This window comes from Lactuca sativa, chromosome 6 (assembly GCF_002870075.4).
Source record: "Lactuca sativa cultivar Salinas chromosome 6, Lsat_Salinas_v11, whole genome shotgun sequence".
Classification (NCBI taxonomy): Eukaryota; Viridiplantae; Streptophyta; class Magnoliopsida; order Asterales; family Asteraceae; genus Lactuca; species Lactuca sativa.
In genome coordinates, this window is record NC_056628.2 from 9,666,450 (window position 1) to 9,687,104 (window position 20,655).

Sequence of the window (20,655 nt, forward strand, 5' to 3'; positions counted from 1 at the left end):
ACTCGAAAACAAATTATATCAACGAATCACAAAGTCACTTTAGAAGTAAAGTTGGACCAAGCAAGCACTACGTATGCATATAAAGAAATACAATATTTTCATATTTTGTTGTGCATGTGTTAATATAGAAAGCCGACTATTAAGTTAAATATTTAAAGTTCTTTACCGTTATAAACTACAAAATTTGTATAGACCAAATTATTTTGTAATGACTATGTTTTAACTTTTAACAATAAAAAAGTGATATTAGCTAAACTAAAAAATAATAAAAAAAAAAATATTTGGCAAATCAACCACAAATTTTGAAATGGGGTATTCCGGACTAAACAAAAACACATTTTCTAACAAGAAAATACGTTTCAAGCCGACATTCCGGATTTTGGACTAAATTTCGGAGTTTGAAAAAAAACTTAATTATAGAATTTCAAAAACAAATCCAAAATCTAATGAACAATTTTAGAATTTTGAGAAAAAAAATCATTTTTTTATTAAAATCGAACAAAAAGTTAAACAAAATAACAAACGAACTATATAGGATATTAGAGCATAAAATCATACATTTGATTGAAAAACAATGAATTTAAAAACAGTAAAATTAAACACTTCGAAATAAATATTTTGTAGATATCTTAGATAAAAGAAATTACAAAAAAAAAAAAAAAAAAAAAAAAAAAAACCTTGAAATTTAAAGAACAAAATCTTCTTACGTATACGATAATAAAGTATTTATGTATAATCATTAATAACTTTTCAGAAATTAAAAAATATATATATACAAAAGGGTAATTAAGGAAATTCATACTGAAAAGGTCGATAGAAGAAAAGAAAATCATACCCCCATATTAGAATATATTCAGCTTTAAAATTTGGAGTTTTCCTCTTTGTTTCTTCCTCTTCTCTCTCTCTCTCTCTCTCTCTCTCTCTCTCTCTCTCTCTCTCTCTCTCTCTCTCCTGAGTCATAAATTTCTTCCATCTTCTATGGCTCAGCCTCAGCAACAGGGTCATTGAACAAGAGCGCCTCTCTATCTTCATCATTAGCACCACCCCAATTACTCTTAAAAGGTAACCATCGACTCTTCCACTTCCATGAACCGATTCTTACAGGGGTAATTAAGATTTTTCTATCATTTTGCGCACAGTTCAAACTTTTCGATTCTCATTCAATCCAATTCAAGTTTCCGAAGCATGCGTTTGGCTGTAATTAGCTCTAGCGCTTTTACTTATTTAATCAGAATTTCCATTTAACTTTGCTGAAGCAACTGGGTTCATACAGTTATGGTGAAAGAAGTGTGTTTTCCCCATCTTTTATTACAAGTCAACCCCAATTACAGTTTCTTATCATGTGTTCTTTTAGTATCAACGAAATTCTTCACTCTAATTAGTTCTGAAGTTAATTTTGTTTGATCAATTGGACTCTTACAAATCCTGAAGTTGATTTTGTTTAATCTGTTTTTAATCGACACCTCAATAAAACAGGAGCAGTCTCTCAGGTTATATGTTTCTTTAGAATCGACAAAAATCAAAAAATTTCACTCTAATTAACTTGTTCTGTAAGATTTTCGAATTAAATATGCAAATCAAGTCAGTTTTTTCTTCCTAATATTTTATTATTTTTGTGAGAAAATGTGTGTTCTTCCCTCTTTCCTTTATCATCACTCAATCCCAATTACAATTTATCAGATCATGGATTTTTTTAATCAACTAAAAATCAAGATCTTATTACTCCAATTGGTTCTAAATACTGTTGAACTTCAATTTCCTGGAATCTTTATTCATACAATGATATGGGTTTGATTACAACTTACAAAATCAAGATCTTTTAACTCAAATTGGTATGAATTCTACTCAAAACTTATAGTTTCTTAACTGGTTTAAAACTCAATGTTGCAGGGTGAATGTATCTAGTTTCCATTTCAATCAAGTGAGTATCTCATATATAATTTGAGTTTCTTGATTGATATCATAAATCCATTTTCATCATCAATGGCACGAAAATCTCCAAAATGCCCTCCAACAGTTGAACCAAATCAATCCGGTTGTATCTGGAGTTTTAATGGTATGTTTGACCACCACCACCACCACCATGGCCGCCCCCACCGGAAACTGCTCAGCTTTGATGAACAACTCAGAAGCATCAATGTGAGTACACATCTTCTTACCTTTATTCTTGATATCAAACAACTTATCGATATTTGATTCCGAAAACAAATTTTTTTTATCTTCAGATTGAATCAAAGAAGAAACAATCTCTAAAAGAAGAAACAAGTTCCTCAAATCACACAACAACCATAGAGAAATCTTTTTGGAAAAAGATAAAATCCCGATATGAAAACCCAAACAAGAAGAAAGAAAACCCCATTTACAACAGCATTGTGGTTTTAAAGCCGCCTAGTCAGCGTGTCATAGAATCTCCAGTTGATGTAGGATGCATGTGCTCATATCTACACTCTCATCACAAGTCAACAAGCAACCAACAAATAGTCAAACACAATCGTGTCTCCTTCAATGATGTTAGAAAAAAGCTAAAGGACACAAAGAAGGTGAAGAAGAAGAAGAAGAACATCCGAAAAGGTAGTGAACCTGGTCAAAATGACGAAAATGCCCCTAGACCCGAGAAATTACAATTGGTACCCTTTTTGAAGCAAGGAGAACCGGATGTGTTTGTGGAGGCAAGAAGACATCTTGCTGAGAGGTTAAGGCAAGTTGTAAAGGGTGAATGTGAGGGTGAGGCTTCTTCAAGTAAAAGAGTATCAAGAACATTGGAAAGGGTACTTTTGTCATCTCCTATACACATGTCAATTGCTAATTTTTATCGTGGAATTGACGACATTTGTGTTGAAAAAAGTTTATTGACAATGGATTCGGATCCTAACAGCATTGGTGCAATGGAAGTATCACAAATGGTAAATTTAACATCTTTTTTCCTTGAATATGAACCAAAATTGTGTAATAAACACTTTAATTTTTTTTTCCTCTACATCCGATTTGCATCAACTTACATATGCATATTTTGTTACAGGAGATGACATTGGATGTTTCTTCACCAAAAGTTAATTTCAAATTGGAAAACATGGAAAATGATCAATTCAGAGAGAATCCAAGTCCAGTATCTGTTCTTGAATCGATTTTTGCAGACAATAGCAGCAGTCCTACAAGCACCATTGAATCATCAGTCGAACATCATATTCAACCACGTTGTCTGGATTTTGAAGAACATTCACAAACTTCATCTCCATCGCATCAGAAAACAAGTTTAAGTTCATTCATGGAGGATCGAGGGTTGATTTCTGCATATGTTAATGAAATCTATGAAGCTTCTGAGTCAAACTGGGAGGATTTTTTAGCGACGGATTACCCTTCAGAATTGTCGTGTGATCATAAACTAGTCCATGATTGTGTGAAGGAAGTGTTGATTGGTTTAAATATGCGGATAATGTTTGTTAGCTCAAAGATTCGTGCTTTTTCATTGGAAGAAGATGTGGTTAATGAGGTTATGGAGCAAGTTGAGTGGCATAATGGTCGATTCATGATTCCACGTACTCTAGATAATCTTGTGAGGAGAGATATAGCGAAAGGTGGAGAATGGGTACACGTGGCAGATGGAAATGATGTTGTGTTTGAAGTCGTGGATGAAACTCTACAAGTATTGATCATGGAAGCCATATCCGACATTTCTGTTTGAAGTATTTTGTTACTAGATATTAATTAATAATTATCGTATAGAAGAAATTTCTAGTTATTATATAGTAGTTTTTTTTTTGGCAGATTTTTTGTGGGATATCATATGACTTATGAGACTTAATTGTATGTGTAAAAAGATGATAGGGTTGCGATATTCATTGAATAAATGCATTCAAAGGTTGTACGTTATTATTTGATTTGGTGTCCATTTTTGTCAAGATTGTATCTTGTCTTCTTGATCGATTGATTCTGTTTAAAAAGATAAAAGACAAATGGAAATGATTGCTTGCAAGAAATATTTCTATGGTCGTATCCAAAGAGTTGAAAGAAAAGGATTTGATTTAAATTGAAATAAAATTTTATCCTAAAATAAAATATAAAGGTATTGTCATTTATTTTTTAATTTAAGAAATGTTTAAGAAATTAGAACATATTTTATTGACAAAAATAACAATCAAGAATTAAGTAATTATTCAAAATGTCCAATTATTCATAGATTTGGGAAAATCATCACATTCCCGACTGGCAATTAAGATGTACATTATGGACTCAAGAAAGAGTCGGGTATGTAATAAACATGTACACTTTCTCTCATTAGAGATGAAATAAAAGCTAAAACGAGTAACATATACTAATAAAAAAAATTAAAGTGGCAAAAAAGTGGATTAGTAGTTTGGATAGAAAGATTTACATGTTTATGTCTGAACAGAACACATGGGACATTCTTGAGCATGTTATTCAAATTAGACGATATTTATTAATCCCAAGAAAAAATGTGTTTGTTGCATTTTTTGACGTGTGTACAAAATTTTAGTAATTTTATTTTAAAAGTTTTTATTGTATCCTATAAATTTCTTACATTGTAAAATAAAAGGAGCACATTTTGGACCGACCATATGTCAATTAACAAGACATTATGGATTTTGGAATGTCTATTCTAGTTGCACATTCTCTTGAAGTGACAAAAACCCATATAGTTGTTATTTCGGTTGCCCGTATTTTTTCAATAAGTATGAAGAATTGAAGATTATAGGTATTTTAAGTGATATGATAAGAACTGCCTAACAATTAGTACATAGAAAATATCATTGAAATGCAAACAGTTAATCAAGGTGACCGAGTAGCATCCGCATTAATCCAATGTGTAAATGTCATTTGAAGCACACAATAACAATATGATGTTTATAACCAAGATTTTGATTTTTGGTTATTATGACACTATTTAAGATTAATCATGTCATGATGTTACCATATGTAAGTTTAATGTTATCGTAGTAGGTTTTTAAGGTTTTTATATTATTTAGGTATAAAATGAAAACTATTGACATTCGTGAAAATCATAAAAAGTATATATTAGCAAGGTTGTAAAACTCGTTACTCGGTACCTGTTCGGCCAACTACCGAGTAGCGAGTACTCGGGAGTACTCTGATTCGGTAATTCATATAGAAATATTTTTAGAGAAATTATATATGTCAAAATCATAAGTTAAAATCATAAATTGATTGAAATATATAACAAAATTAAATACATGTGAATACACGAAAGCTAAAAAACATATAATGGTCTCACTTCATTAATATTTACTGAAAATCTAAGATATATATGTAGTAATAATTACATGTGTGTGTTAAATAATAAATCATTAAGTATATTATATATATTATTCACCGAGTTGACCATGTTTTACAACACTATTCAGTTCAATAAAGGGGCGAATCAGGGAGTACTCGGGATTCTGTAACTCGCCTCGGTAAGGGGCCGAATAGCGAGTACTCGGAGATGTAATCGGTCAACTCGACGAGTTTTACAACACTAAATATTAGTGATCAAAATACTACATATCAATGAGTATAACATAAAATTTTGTGTTTGGGACTACTGTAACTTCCAACTGAACGCTTTCTATGTGAACTTTAAACAGTTTTATCCAACCTTCAGTTAACTATATGACAATAACAATCACTACAATTATGTGTGTTGTTATTTTCTCATATGTAAAACCCTTTTTTTAGCAACAATCGTGTAAATTAACTGGATACACCTTTCAGACTGATTTGAAATATTACTTTTTATTTTGGATTGGTTCTGCAAAAATGGTTTTTTGAAAATCACTCATACTTATATAAAAATAATAGAACACTTAATGTAAAATAAACAACAATCAATAAAACTTAACTATACATACTGAATAGTTAATTACATAGTATTGTTTGGATTCCAAACTAAGGATTTTGTTTCATGAATGATTTTTTGGTTACGTTTAGTTATTTAAGTTATTTACAGGTTGTCATAAGACCTGCTAATGAACATAACAATATAAATAAAGGAAAATATTCGAGCCTTTAAATATGAAACATCCTAGAAGTTTTCATCATATTTCGAGATCATTTTATCATATCTAGACAGTCGTTTTTAACATATTAAGATTATAGCGTACAAAAAACATGAAACTAATATGGGTCACCAAATCCTACGCTTCTTCTATTCAAAAACAAATTGAAACCTTGTCTTTCATATTTTTTTAGGGTTTTCGGAAAGAAATAACATTTCGATTGATGGTAGACCGCCCTTTATACAAAGGATCACATAAATGAGTAGGGATCTAATTTTCTTCGTATTTGCAACGGAAAGGTGGGTCAATTAGAGCATTGGGTGTGGGCAACAAGGTGCAACACCAAGTTGTGCCACCTCACATGCCACCTAAGTTAATGGTGTTATGACACTAAGTGGAGAAATGGGCAACAAGATGCAACACCAACTTTTTGAAAATAAATATTTTTTTTTCTTTTTTTTTTTACTATTTCGTTTTTTTTTTGTTACTTTTTTTTCTATTTTATAATTTATTTTTTATTTATTTCGATTTTTTTTTTAAATTGATACAAATATTTTTTAAATATAAATAATAAATAAAACATAATGTTTAAAAATTATAAAAAAAAATTAAAAAATTTTAAAGATTAAAATTAACATAAAGGCTAAATTACACATAATATCCAAAAACAAAAAAAGAAATAACATCCAAATTCAAAAAAAAAAAAAAAAAAAAAAAACAACGCTATTCGTTATCGTTATTTGCGTCCTGAATGTCAACAACGCGATGCAAATAATCTGTTGTTCCTGGTTGAAACTGAACGTGTCTAGACTCTGTTGGGATATACTGTGTAATATTTATCCCTTTATCTTCTACTACCATGTTATGCAATATGATACATGCATACATGATATATCGTAAAGTTTCTAAATCCAATGGTCGTGTTGCATGTTCGACTATATGCCACTTCGCCTTCAGCACTCCAAAAGCACGTTCCACATCATTACGTGCTCCTTCTTGTCTTCTCTTAAAAAATTTGTCTCGTTCTTCAACCGGGTGGCGGAATGCCTTCACGAATGTGGAATATCGAGGATATATTTCATCTGTAAGGTAATACTCATATTTGTATTCGTTTCCATTCACCGTGAAAGGAGCATCCAGGGCTTTTCCATTCAAAAGATCGTCGAATATTGGCAACTGATCAAGAACGTTGACGTCATTGTTGGAACCCGCAACCCCAAAAAATGCATGTAGAATCCATAAATCTTGAGAAGTGACAACCTCTAACACCAATGAAGGTGATCCGTGATGATCACTTGCGTATTGCCCTTTCCATGCTACCGGACAATTTTTCCATTTCCAGTGTGTGCAATCAATGCTTCCGATTATTCCGGGAAACCCATGACGTTCTTCATGCGCCGCATACAATTCTTGCAAATCATGCAACGAAGGTTTCCACAAATACACGTCTCCAAAAGTTTCAACAACACCCCTTGACAATCTATAAAACCCTCTATTGCGGTTCTTTCGGACATTCTCATATAGTCGTCCATGGTGTCGGGTGACTCCCCCATAGCCATCAAACGAATGGCCGCAGCACATTTCGGCAACGTTGTAAACCCCTGTCTACCTCTAGCATCATATCTTAATTGAAAAAAATTCGTACCTAAACATAAATTAACTACAGTTTAAAAATATATTGCAAATGTTGTAAAATTAAAGAAACATGTAGTGCATTTTTATTTATTTGGTATAAAAATATAGTAAACAAATGATACCGGCTTTCCAAGGTGTTGACGATTCGTAAGAACACATCCCTACTCAAACGAAATCTTCTTTTGAAGTCTTTCGTCCCGTATACACAATTATCCGCAAAGTAATCGCGATATAGATGTTCGTGTCCTTCCTCGCGATTTCTGTTTAACATCGCACGTCTTGTTAGTAGCGGGGCTGAGTCTGGTTGTAGCAGGTCGGTAGTGTAATAATGATACATCATCCTAAAGAAAATATCGTCATCTGAATCATCGGACGAGTCGAAAGGATCCATATTTTTTTTGAAGATAATTGAAAGTATGTAGAGAGGATAAGAGAAAGTGTGTGAAAATTTTAATAAAATGAGAGTGTTTATAGGATAAAATGTTTTTTTTTAATAATTAACTTTTTTTTAAACCGTTGCAAAGTGTAACGGTCATTTTCTTCCGTTTCTTTCCGTCGCCACGCCAACGAGAATCACCTCGACGAGAAGCAACGAGCAGGGGGGCGGTGTTCCCCGTGTCATAACGCCGTTGAGGGGTGCCACCTCACCCCCCGTTGCTTCTCGTTGGACCAGTACCGTGTGTCGTCTTATAGAGCCTAGGGTAGTACAAGTTATTCCTTCAATTTTCTAGGACAATGTAATTCTTTTTTTTTAAATTCAGCATAGTGTAAATTTTGTTCAATGCAACCTCTAAAAAATTGTGTATAACCCTTAAATCCGCATTTGATTAAGTGATTATTTTTTAAACACCTAAAACGCTTGGTCTTTTTTGTTGATATAAAGAAGAAAATTGTCATTTTTATAAGCAAGAGTTTTTAGCCACATATTGCGGTGTGGATTTGAGTAATATTTTTTGTTAAAAGTACATTGCTATAAACATAATATTTTCTCCTTTTACTGATATCTTTGACACCGGTTGGTAGAACGATGATAAAGAAAGAAAGAGTAAACCTTGGATCCAAAACCAAAGAGCCCAAATAATAATATTTATCAAGACAGTCAAGAAAAATAAGAGTCGATAACATAGCAACTCGTATGACAATTAAGTATTTAAGTAGAAATATCATGTATGGAGAGATAGAGAAGAAGGGATGAAGCATGCCTTTTTCAACCCCATTTCATCTCCATAGGAGAGAAGGGATGAAGCTTGCCTTTTCAACCCCATACAAATGTGCTTTGTGAAGTAACCTGATCAACATTGATAATGTTATAGTTTATCTAATCTCCAGAAAAATACATGAATTATTTATAATTATTTCAAATAAATAAATGGCAAAAAAGGTTGAAGGGTGTAAAGTGCAATTTTCGCTAATATGGAAACGCCACTACATCTGTTATTAGGGCATTCGCTTCCCGCCAACTATCAAAAACCCTAGCCTACTTCCTTTAAACCCTCGTCCCCCTTTTCTCAATTGCCTCTATCTTATCAAAGAAATTTCCCATCAATGGAGGCCCAAGCTGTGAAATCAAACCTGGTTCTTATCCTAGATTATGGTTCTCAGTACACCCACCTAATCACTCGTCGAATCCGAAGCCTATCCGTGTTCTCCCTCTGTATTTCCGGCACTTCCTCACTCAAATCCATCACTGATTTAAACCCATCTGTAATCATCCTCTCCGGCGGCCCCCATTCCGTCCATGCACAGGACGCCCCTTGTTTCCCCGATGGCTTTGTAGAGTATGTTGAAAAAACGGGCATCTTTGTGTTGGGGATTTGTTACGGGTTACAGTTGATTGTGCAGAAATTGGGTGGGCAAGTAGCTATTGGGGAAAAGCAGGAGTATGGGAGGATGATGATTGAGGTCGTGAAAGATTATGGTGGATTGTTCAAGGGTAAAAACATCGGTGATAAGCAGGTGGTTTGGATGAGCCATGGCGATGAGGCTGTGAAGCTTCCTGCTGGATTCGAAGTGGTCGCCAGGAGCGAACAAGGCGGTGTAGCGGCGGTCGCGAATCCCGGCAGGCGGTTTTATGGGCTGCAGTACCACCCCGAGGTAGATTAAATCACTCGTTAATCCTTCCGAACGTTCTTTTTTTTTTTGTCTAAAACTGTTCATTCTCATATCGATTTAGGTGACACATTCACCGGAGGGAATGGAGTTGTTGCGCCATTTCCTTTTCGATATCTGTGATGTCTCCGCCGGATGGAAAATGGAAGATGTAATGGAGGAAGAAATAAAAGTAATCAAAGGCATGGTCGGACCTGATGACCATGTAATCTGTGCATTATCCGGTGGTGTCGACTCTACAGTTGCAGCTACTCTTGTTCACAAAGCCATCGGCGATAGACTCCACTGTATCTTCGTTGACAATGGTCTATTAAGGTAAGATTTTTGATTTTTTGACCAAAATTTCATGATCCATGTCATCATGATATTCTGTGGCTTTTTTATATAGATACAAGGAGCAAGAGAGAGTGATGGGAACCTTCGAAAGAGATCTTCATCTTCCTGTCACTTGCGTTGATGCTTCAGTGCAGTTTTTAAGCGAATTGAAAGGCGTTACAGATCCTGAAAAGAAAAGAAAGATCATCGGGAAAGAGTTCATCTCAATCTTCGATGCTTTTGCTCATGATTTAGAGAAAAAACTAGGAACAAAACCTAGTTATTTGGTTCAAGGAACTTTATATCCAGATGTAATCGAATCATGTCCACCACCCGGAAGTGGAAGAACTCATTCTCACACAATCAAGAGCCATCATAACGTGGGTGGGCTTCCAAAAGACATGAAGCTAAAGCTCATTGAACCCCTTAAGCTTCTCTTCAAGGACGAGGTTTGTAATTTACTGATTGTATATCTTCTACAATTTCGAAGGACCTGTTATGTAATTTTGCTTGATTCTTTTTTTTTTTTTTATTGTTGTGAAAATGTGAAAAGGTTCGGGAGTTGGGTCGGATCTTGGATGTTCCAGTTGCGTTCTTGAAGAGACACCCGTTTCCTGGACCGGGTCTTGCTGTACGGATACCGGGTGATGTGACCCAAGGAAATGCACTGGAGATTCTTCGACAGGTGGATGAGATATTTATCCAAGCGATTAAAGATGGTGGGATATACGATGAAATATGGCAGGCTTTTGCTGTGTTTTTACCCATTAAAACGACAGGTGTTCAAGGAGATCAGAGGACTCATTCTAATGCTGTTGCACTTCGAGCTGTTACAAGTCAAGATGGCATGACTGCTGATTGGTGAGACATATCACTTTATCTCTATATAATCTTTTGCCACGTGTCTTGTTAAAACATGGAGTATATAATAAGCTTTATTATTATGAAAATTTTGTTTCAGGTATTATTTTGAGCATAAGTTTTTGGATGATGTGGCGAGAAAGATATGTAATAGTGTTCGTGGGGTCAACCGGGTTTGTTTGGATATTACATCGAAGCCTCCATCCACAATTGAATGGGAATGAATTTGTGGGGGTTGACTTTATTTGGGTCAATGTGTTGGGGATTTAATTTAATTATGTGAAATTGGTAAAGGTTTTTGGAGGGTGGCAACTATGTAAGTGGTGAATTTTGCATATGACAATTTGTTTGACATTATGTGGTTGTCTTTGTGTTTTATAAGTTATAATCCTTTTTTTTTAATTGTTCTTTCTTTGAGATGGCTTACTTTTATGTGAGATGATTAGCAACGACTCTTGAATAATATCGCATCAAAAAACATATTCTTGATATTTTAAAACCAAATTAGTATGATATTTTACCAGAGTATATAGCAATTAATATTAATGGGCAAAATGTATTCAAATCAATTAAAACCTCAGTTAAACAATAATAATAATACATCAAGGAAAACGAACAAGGGTGTTCACAGCAGTATCCAAAGCATCAACGTTTCTACGCAACACCTTTCTTTTCAATTGTTAAGAAAACCTTGTTAACTGTTATATCATCATAATCACATTTGAGCAAATCATGAAACTTAAAAACACAAAAATCATGAGAATAAAGGATACAGTTGCATTGCTAGGGTGTCAATGCCTCTCATTTCCTCATTCAATCTGCAAAATATAAAAGTTAGTGTTTCATCAACCATATAAAGTTATAAACATCCTTTATTTGTGAAGAATAACAAAACCATGAAAAGGGATTTATATACCTGAGACATGAGTTTATGTACAGATTCCCCTTTGTTGCAGTATCCAATGCTGCAATGTATACAATTTTGAACAAAATTCTTGTTAAACTTTACTGGAGACTGAAGAAAAAGTAAAACTTGTGTTTATCTATCAAAAAGACTGGATATAGCTATGCAAGAATCATTAAGTATCTTTTGAGGTTATTTAAAGGCTCTGTGAAAAATATGTATTCTACCATTAAGGTTGCTAGATTGCTATATCTAATAGCACATTGTGCATACAAAGATCAATGGAAGATTTTGGTATGTACCAGATTCTTGAAGACGCCCAGCAGCATCACTGAAGCATTGTACATGATCAACCGAACGGCTGCTAACCTACAATATACACAAACAATTTCGATGGATGAACTTATATGATCTATATCTACAATGCAATGAAGAGCACATATCAAAGTTTGTGATCTTTTTAAAATCTGCTGGAGTGAGTTTATCATTGCAATTTCCCATGGAAAAACTACACATCCCCTCCAGACTCGCATCATAATTCATACATTGATAGATGCAATGTAAACAGATTTGTGACTTTTTCCATCGTTGTTGTCATAAGCTTTGAAAATTTGCTAGGTACGGATAACAATCCATAAAAGTATGTATAGGAAATCGATTCCGGATACACTAAATTGATCGAACTTTAGGGTTTATATGCTGATATGTAGCTTCAGCTCAATTTGATTACTATGGTTAAGCTTCAAAATGTGAAATTTGATTACCTCGGAGAGAGCAATTCGGAGAGATGCGAATAGAGATGAAAAGCTATCAGCAATGGCGAGGGAATCCCTCTCTACCACTTCTACTGCTCTTACAATCTCCTTTTGACTGATTGGCGAAGAAGTCGACGAGAAAAACGTATCCTCCGTTTCTCTTGTACTTGTATCGATGTTACCATCAAGGTCGTGGTGAGGGTCTTCGTTGTGTTCTTGAGAAATCTGATGATTGTGATCTAGGGTTTCTGAAGTCGCTTCTTCTTTTGGTTCCATTGTCTATGTGTGTTCGGTTGCTGCCTTCGCTGGTGAATGTGCCAACAAGAGCATCAAAAAAATTATAAAAATACATCAAATAAAAAATTAAATTTTCAAAAATCAAAAGAAATGATCCAAAAAACATTAAAATTTCAAAAATAGCTATCTATTTAAAACCTCTTAGAGAGGTGGGTATGGACAACGGCCTTATTAGGTGTTATTGCATGTTATAAGTTATAACACGTGAACACCGCCCCCTTCCCCGTTATTAGGCATTATTAGACTACGCGTTACTCCCCGTTACCACCATAACACGTTATAACGTGATTTTTTTATCATTTTCCTAATAACGTGGTGTGGGCGTTGCCCACACCTACCAGTCTTATATTATCGATTTTTTTTGTCGGAAGAATAATAAGCAAATGTTACTTCGAAATTATCCAATTTACAACCAAAAGACTTATATCCTATCAAAAGTTGAAAAAACTCAAATATATATATATATATATATATATATATATATATATATATATATATATATATATATATATATATATATATATATATATATATATATAGAGAGAGAGAGAGAGAGGTAGGTTCCGTTGAGATTAAAAATAAAATAGAGATCTTGAAATTTAACCTTAGCCACGTATTTCACATATGCCGCTATAACCCTCCGGCGTATCGGCACGACAGACCTGGTATAATCATAAATGATTATACAGCGCCGCCCGTTCCTTTCCTCTCCGCCACCATCCCCACCACCATAACCACCACCGCCACCACCACTACAATCACCTCTGACACCAGCCGACCTGACCACTGTCATATCCGTCACTTATACCACCACCACCTCTGTCACCACTGACAATTACAGATTCTATTAATTGATTAACTAGAATAATAAAACCCTAGCTAGGTGATCAGACTAACAAGAATTCAAATCAAACATTCATTAAGCTCAAAATTGAATAATCTAGATAGAAACACAAATCAAAAACCAGATCTAATGATCAATCACATGAAAAGTACTTGTCTTATGCAGAACTGAAAATTAGGGTTTAGCCAGACATGGCCAAAATCTGATGAAAAGAGACATCAAACAACTAATCTTACTAATCTACTTGAAGGAGATGATCCACAGTACTCAGATCTTCAAAAATTGTTGAAATCAGAGAAGAAACACCTCCAAAATCATAGTTTTGTCGTCTGATACCTCTGGAATCGCCAACTTAGGTTACTGGAATGCTATTAGGGTCTATTTATACGTCCAACAGCAAAAATGGTGCACATGCGATCGCATGTAGACAACTTGCGATCGCATGTTGTGCCTAGGACGTTCGAAATTTCGTCTACTTTTCAGATCATTTTGAATCGCCTCAATCGGAGTTACGGTTCTCGAGATACGGTCAAAATACTGACATGGGGTCAAAGCTGCCAGCAACATCCTTTAACTTTAGATTGCAAATTCTATCTTCGTGTGATCAATTCGATTGAATGTTTCTTGACCAAAGCATCTTCTAATCAATTTGGAACATACTCCATAAGTTCCAAGCTCCATTTTAAGCTCCAAACGCACATCCAACTGCTCCCAAAGCACGGCTCCACTCGAACTATCTGAAATTGACATAAAAACATGAGCAGTATGAGAATTCTAACGAAAGACATGAGTTGAACATTATATAAACGAATGACATGCGAATGTATAAAATATGATGCTAAAATGATAATAAAAACTACCCTATAAGATGCATAAAATGGCATCTAACATTCTCCCTCCTCTCCCCTTCTCCTTTGTTCTTACAAAAAGTGTTAGAATAAAGGGTTCATATGTTGCTTCTATTGAAGCATATTTTGGTATATGTCTTAAAGCTTAAGAACAACATTTATACAAGTGAAATACTAACATCTAATGATGGTTTACTCTTCCTTTGTGGATACATTATAGAGAATTTCTATGATAAAGTTTCATGTCACACTTCATCAACTTTCTATCTCACATGAGAATCAAAGTCTTTAAAGGTTGTAACACTTAACTTTTTGTGATTGTTTTATCTTTCTAAGTCTTGCAAAAGATACTTGGTGGGTTAAAATGGTTTTAGTTTTATTCAAATAAAATTTACTTCTATCGCTAAACTCATAGTTTTGACTATTTATTATAGACGTTTTTGAATAAAAACCCAACAACTACTTCAAGAATTCTAGATCGAGATCAAGGACAATATGGGATTGTAAAATCCGGAACTTGAAGAATTGAAAGAGACCGTGATTGACGATAATTTCCCGAGGAATACTTAATGGTGATTACGGGTGAAGCACCATGGTTTATGAATATTGTTAGCTATTTGGCAAGCGGGTATCTAGTCAAGAATCAAACCAGCCAACAAAAGAAGAAGTTTTTCGCCAACATTAAGTACTACTTTTGGGACGAGCCATACATATTCTGGAGTTGTGTCGACAACATCATAAGAAGATGTGTGTTTAGGAACGAAGCAAGGGACATGATTTGTCATTGTCATAATGTACCGACCGGTGGACATCATGGAGCACAATACACAGAGAAGAAAGTATTTGATGCAGGGTTCTGTTAGTCTACAATTTTCAAGGAACCGATATTATTGATTTTTAGACCCTGCTCCTAGGGCACAATCCCTGGGGCAGTTCTAACGACCTTGCTCTGTGTTCTCAGATCTACGATTTTCAAGGGAGGAGCCGGGATTTTTTAATAATGGGGGCTTACATTGTAATCAAAGATGAAACACAATGACAAGAACTAGGAGACCAAAACTAAAACTTCAAAACAATCCCAAAGAAAATGCCCAATGTTTTCTTTTTAGGATTGGTTTCTTGGTAACAAGAACACTATATGTAGGAGCATTTTCATCGAAAACAATCTAGTAGGCCAGTAGCTCATCATGATCTTGAAAGAACTTGCATGTTTAACAAACTAAAATAGCAAAAGACAAATAGGCTTTTTCATACAACTTATTATTTAAGAAGTTATTATCTAAAAAACAAAATAAAAATAACAACATAAGATAGAAAATTAACAATCAAGTGTATTTTTATCTAATTCTAATAGACATAGTGATAATTATCTCTTGATTTAATTATTTTACAGCTTGGAATTGTTTCTTGCTTATCTCAACCAATTAAATTTTAAGATTTACTTTACAAATGATAAATAATTATTGAAAACAATAAATAAACAAATTACAAGTAAAAACAATTAAAATGATAACAATAAAAGTGAAAGTAGTAATAGGAGTTTACCTTTTGTTTCTAGTGAGTATCACAAACAATTTCTTGGCTTTTTTTCTTCTTAACCATATGACAACAAAGTCAATATTATTACCATAGTAGAAAAGGTTGAAATAACCTAGAATGACAGATATTGAACTCTTTTTCTTTGTCGTAAAAGAAGAAAACCTGATTTCTTCCTTTTCTCTTATATGCTAACATGAGTGAAAGAACCAAACATTTATAACAAACTTGAAAATAATTGATTTATTGATACACATGACATACAATGTGTAGCGGCTACAACATGCCTGGTAATTTTTTAGGGTTTTAATTTTTATAGAATTAAGTTATGACAAAATTATAAGAATGATCCTTATGGTTAGGTGGAAATTGTCACTTTGGGCCAAAAATGGTTAGACTAGCACTCATGGTCCAAAGATTTTTATTTTTTGCCACTTTGGTCCAATTTACTTTGAAATTTTTGTTAATGACGATTTTGCCCTTGTTTTTTTTCTTTTTCAGTTGTTTTATTTATTTAAATACATTTACAATTAAAAGAAAAAATATTCTCTCTCTCTCTCTCACATATTGTGAAGAACATGAGGTTGTTAATCATCCGATTCATTTTCAACCCATATTTCTTTCATATTTTAGATTTAACCTTCTTCTTGATTGTTAAAAAAACATTTCGATTTATGGTTCCAGGCTACCATCATCACCTACTAAAGAATGGTGAATCAGGTTTCGATTTTGAAACAACTTGCGACGGGATTCTCACTACAGGCCATGGGTTCGAGCCATGTATTGATTGTCTCACTCCTCCTCAAACCTGAGGGTTTCGAGCTCTACCGATGTGATTGTAACCTCTTAATGTGAAATGAATATCGGTAACATGGAAAAAATGCTCAAATGCGTCGACAATGACTACATTGTCAACATTAAGGTTGACGACGACAACAATTGCATTACCTTCATGTCGGAAATCCCTGATAATACATATGTTCTCTATTCTCTACCTTTCATTAATGCGATTTTAGGGTTTTTGTAAGGAGATATTAGGGTTTTTATAAGACAATTTGTAACGACCAAAAAATCAAAGGTAAAAATTTCATTTTTAATATAATCAAACATTGATACCATTTATTTCAAACATTTCAAATCATCATTAAGTATAACATTTATCAGAGTTCATCCCAAAAATCATTCATTGCGGAAATCATAGGTGTGAGCACCGCGATTAATCCGAGCTCTTCTTTTCCAAACCGATGATTGCTGAAATTAAAACTGTGAACCATAAGCACAAAGTTTAGCGAGTCCTCCAGAGCATACCCCACACACAATCCACATAACACATATCATATTAGTAGTTATCTCTACTATATAACATTAACTATAAAAGTTATCTCTACCACATATCTATGACAACCTGAAATTTCTATTCTATACAACCACTCACTTCAATACAAGTCATAACAGTTTCTGCTAACTTTCAAGCTTTTTGGAATAAGTTTGAGTGTTTTAAAGTCAGTGCTTCAGAAGTTAACAGGAGAGAGGATGCCCTAGGCTTTATTGTGCATCAATTAAGGTTCCAAAAACTTCAAAAGTTTGAGTTTATGGCCCATATGGTATTAGGGCCGTAAAACCTAAAGGCTATATATGTGACACTTAGTTTATTTTTAACTTTTTTTCACATTTCCAAGTCTAGAACCATTTCTCTCTCAAGTATCATCCAAAGTTCTTCAAAAATCTTCAAGAAAGTAAGTGTTTTCTTCCTTGTTAAGTTGATATCTACCTTAATCTAGTGATCTAACATGATTTCATCCATGAAATCATTCCATATATGTAGATCTTCAAGTGTTCTTAGTTTCACCAAGAACACCAAGAACACACACTAGTGTTCTTGGACTTTTAGCACCTTTTCAAGCTTTTACCTAGTAAGTACTTCTATCCTAGAGTATTATAAGACTTGTTACACTTCTAAACACCAAGAAAACACCCAAGAAAGTCAAAATCAAAGGTGTTTACGGTCCAAGATGTTCTTGGACCATAAACCCTATAAAGGGTGCCAAAATGTCCCTAGTCCCTTCACAAGCCTTGGAAACTCACCTAGACCCTTACCTTGATGTGCTTAGTACTTGAAAACATCAAATGACCATAATCCATATGGGTTTACAACCGTAAAACACATGGAGAAGTGATCCATGGGCCGTAAACTCCATATTAGGGGTGAAATGTTGCCCTAATCACTTCCTAAGGCTTAAACATGAAGTAGGAATGCTTAGAATAACTTGTAAGACTTCAAAACACAAAATGGTCAAGGTACCATGAGTTTACGATCGTAAACTCATGGGTTTACGACCGTAAACTCCAAAGGTGATGGTTTCAAAACCGTAAACACCTTTTAGTGCCATTTCACTTCCCTTTGATGAATCAGGTGTTTCCTAGTCCCGGAAGGCGTTTCCTTTCATATAGTTGTTTATAAACACTATATTCATGTCAATATGTGTCCTTATATGTCATTTAGGAAGGCTTTGTAGTCTACATTTCTAGGGTTTTTACATCATGGTCATGTTTCCAATTTGAGTGTTTATTCGTAGGATTTAAGCTCTTGTGTGGTAAGGATTTGATTCGCTTTAGTTTTCTTAGATTTGTAAAATGGTTGGAAATTTCAGAAAGAACATGCGGTCCTCTGGTGTTATTGCTCTTAGGCCATTTTCTGACGACTCCATTTTGCCTTCGTTATCTGTACATAACCAAGATCCGATAATGATTTAATTAGTTCTTTCGAGTTCCATGGTTCCAATGAGGGCGTTGGAGTTGAATGCCATTGAGTCGGCGAAACTTCATATTCTAAGCTATAAAGGGTTTGTTGTGAAGAACTAGAAGTTGGTTTGTGGAGGTAAGGTATTATCCATGAGTAATTCTTTATTAGGGACCGAGTCAAGTACCCAATCAAAAGCATGGATTTATCTGATCAATTTAATTGGTGCGTTCATCATTTGTGGTTTATGAACATATGTAATGTTTTGGGGTTGCAATCAGGTTATTTGGTTGGAGAAGATGAATCGGGGAATGGCTTTGTACAAGTGAAAGAAGAGAGAGACCTTTTGTATATTTAATAACTAGTTTATAACCCGTGCAACCACGGTTACAAAATAAATCAAATTTTCATAGTAAAAATTTATAAATTATTTATCAATTACTTTAAATAAATCATTAATTATGAAATATATCAAATTTTTAAAGTTATTATAACTTCAAATTTAACATATAATTAGAAAAATTAAATTTGAATTTTGAATTGTTGCCTAATATATCTATTTGACACGTGGCATGATATTAATGAAGAGTTGTATTAGAGTGACACATGTCAAATGTAGATTAAAACTATTCATTTATTAGAATAGAGATTATGAAATATTTAAGAAAATGAAAGAAAAATAGAAAATAAATACCCCAAAGGTATTAAAGTCATCTCACTTTACTGATGGACCAAATCTGCAACGAAATTAGTTCAAAAAGACCACGAAACAAAAAAAATCAAGGTTTGGACTAAACCTCAGAAAAAATGCATACCATAGGGACCATTTTTTTGCAGTTTTGTCTTTTAATTAATAAATATGTTTTAATTTTGTGAAATATTTTATATAACCTCTTATATTTTTTTTTCTTTTGTATTTAAGCATATACAACATTTATAAAGTAAATAATAACGTGAATAAGACGAAAAGATAATTACCCTGTCAAGTTATTTTTCCACTATAAAACTTATGTCTAACAATTTAATAAAAAAAATGTTGAAGGGAAGTTTTTGTAGGGACCTGAAAGACTAATTAATCTATAGTTTTAAGCTCTTCGTTTTAATAATCTTTGATTTGGATTATATTATGTTTGACAAAATTAATTTTTATTTGTATAAAAATATTTGATAGAAAAATATAGATATTTGAAATATATAAAATATAAAAGGTAAAAGTTAGAATTATATCAAAATTTATTGGAAGCACTTTTTGGGTTAATGTTCGTACTTTCAAAAAAAAAAATTCATTTTTTTAAAAACTAAAAGTTAAAATTCTTAAAACTATAATTTTCTTCTTTCAAAAACCCGTTTGCAAACACTACATTAAAAAAGGCAAGACACCTAAATGGTTTTTATCCGAAATCATTGATATGTAACATCAAATATGCAATTACTAGCAAGTCATTAATTTTGTAACCTATAAATCACACACTTACTCCAACATATACATAAATGAGAGACTTCAATAACTATAATGGTTAAAAATACTAATTCATCATTTTAAATTTAAAAATATTATCTTAAATCTTTGATGATATAATATCAATAAAATCTACATACATTTAAATCTTCATAAAGTTTTAAAGCTTTACCAAAATATTAAAAGATTATACCATCCTTCTTGAAATTATAATTATAATTATAATCGGTCTATATTTAAAGCTTCCAACAAGATGGGTACAAGTATACAAGGCGGGAATGGAATGCAAATGGAATCCTGATGAATTAATTTCATAATAAAACATTTTCTTTTATTTT

The 20,655-nt window shown here is 33.3% G+C and overlaps 4 protein-coding genes across 5 annotated transcripts; 2 read left to right on the top strand and 2 right to left on the bottom strand.

Annotated features, from left to right (window-relative positions):
- Nucleotides 1-892: 892 nt before the first annotated feature.
- On the top strand, nt 893-3,870 carry LOC111900372 (uncharacterized). Of its 2 annotated transcripts, XM_042895637.2 has the most exons (5): nt 893-1,062; nt 1,140-1,287; nt 1,891-2,139; nt 2,226-2,903; nt 3,020-3,870. In XM_042895637.2, the coding sequence occupies exons 3-5, from the start codon at nt 1,984-1,986 to the stop codon at nt 3,680-3,682; spliced, it is 1,497 nt and encodes a 498-aa protein (XP_042751571.1). In that variant the 5' UTR covers nt 893-1,062; nt 1,140-1,287; nt 1,891-1,983; the 3' UTR covers nt 3,683-3,870. The 2 variants fall into 2 exon arrangements, with proteins under 2 accessions (XP_042751571.1, XP_023752025.1); XM_023896257.3 differs by lacking the exon at nt 1,140-1,287.
- LOC111900430 (uncharacterized) lies at nt 3,837-7,595 on the bottom strand. The gene is made up of 2 exons (XM_023896319.2): nt 6,901-7,595; nt 3,837-3,930 (listed from the first exon to the last, which is right to left on the bottom strand). The coding sequence occupies exons 1-2, from the start codon at nt 7,593-7,595 to the stop codon at nt 3,837-3,839; spliced, it is 789 nt and encodes a 262-aa protein (XP_023752087.2).
- A 1,349-nt stretch (nt 7,596-8,944) lies between these two features.
- LOC111900373 (uncharacterized) lies at nt 8,945-11,336 on the top strand. Its single transcript, XM_023896258.2, has 5 exons — nt 8,945-9,743; nt 9,823-10,073; nt 10,147-10,522; nt 10,627-10,934; nt 11,035-11,336. Exons 1-5 carry the CDS (start codon nt 9,195-9,197, stop codon nt 11,156-11,158), a joined length of 1,608 nt encoding a protein of 535 aa, XP_023752026.1. The 5' UTR covers nt 8,945-9,194; the 3' UTR covers nt 11,159-11,336.
- A 108-nt stretch (nt 11,337-11,444) lies between these two features.
- On the bottom strand, nt 11,445-12,919 carry LOC111900375 (uncharacterized). The gene is made up of 5 exons (XM_023896259.3): nt 12,603-12,919; nt 12,141-12,207; nt 11,851-11,899; nt 11,708-11,752; nt 11,445-11,603 (listed from the first exon to the last, which is right to left on the bottom strand). The coding sequence occupies exons 1-5, from the start codon at nt 12,867-12,869 to the stop codon at nt 11,537-11,539; spliced, it is 495 nt and encodes a 164-aa protein (XP_023752027.1). The 5' UTR covers nt 12,870-12,919; the 3' UTR covers nt 11,445-11,536.
- Nucleotides 12,920-20,655: the final 7,736 nt, after the last annotated feature.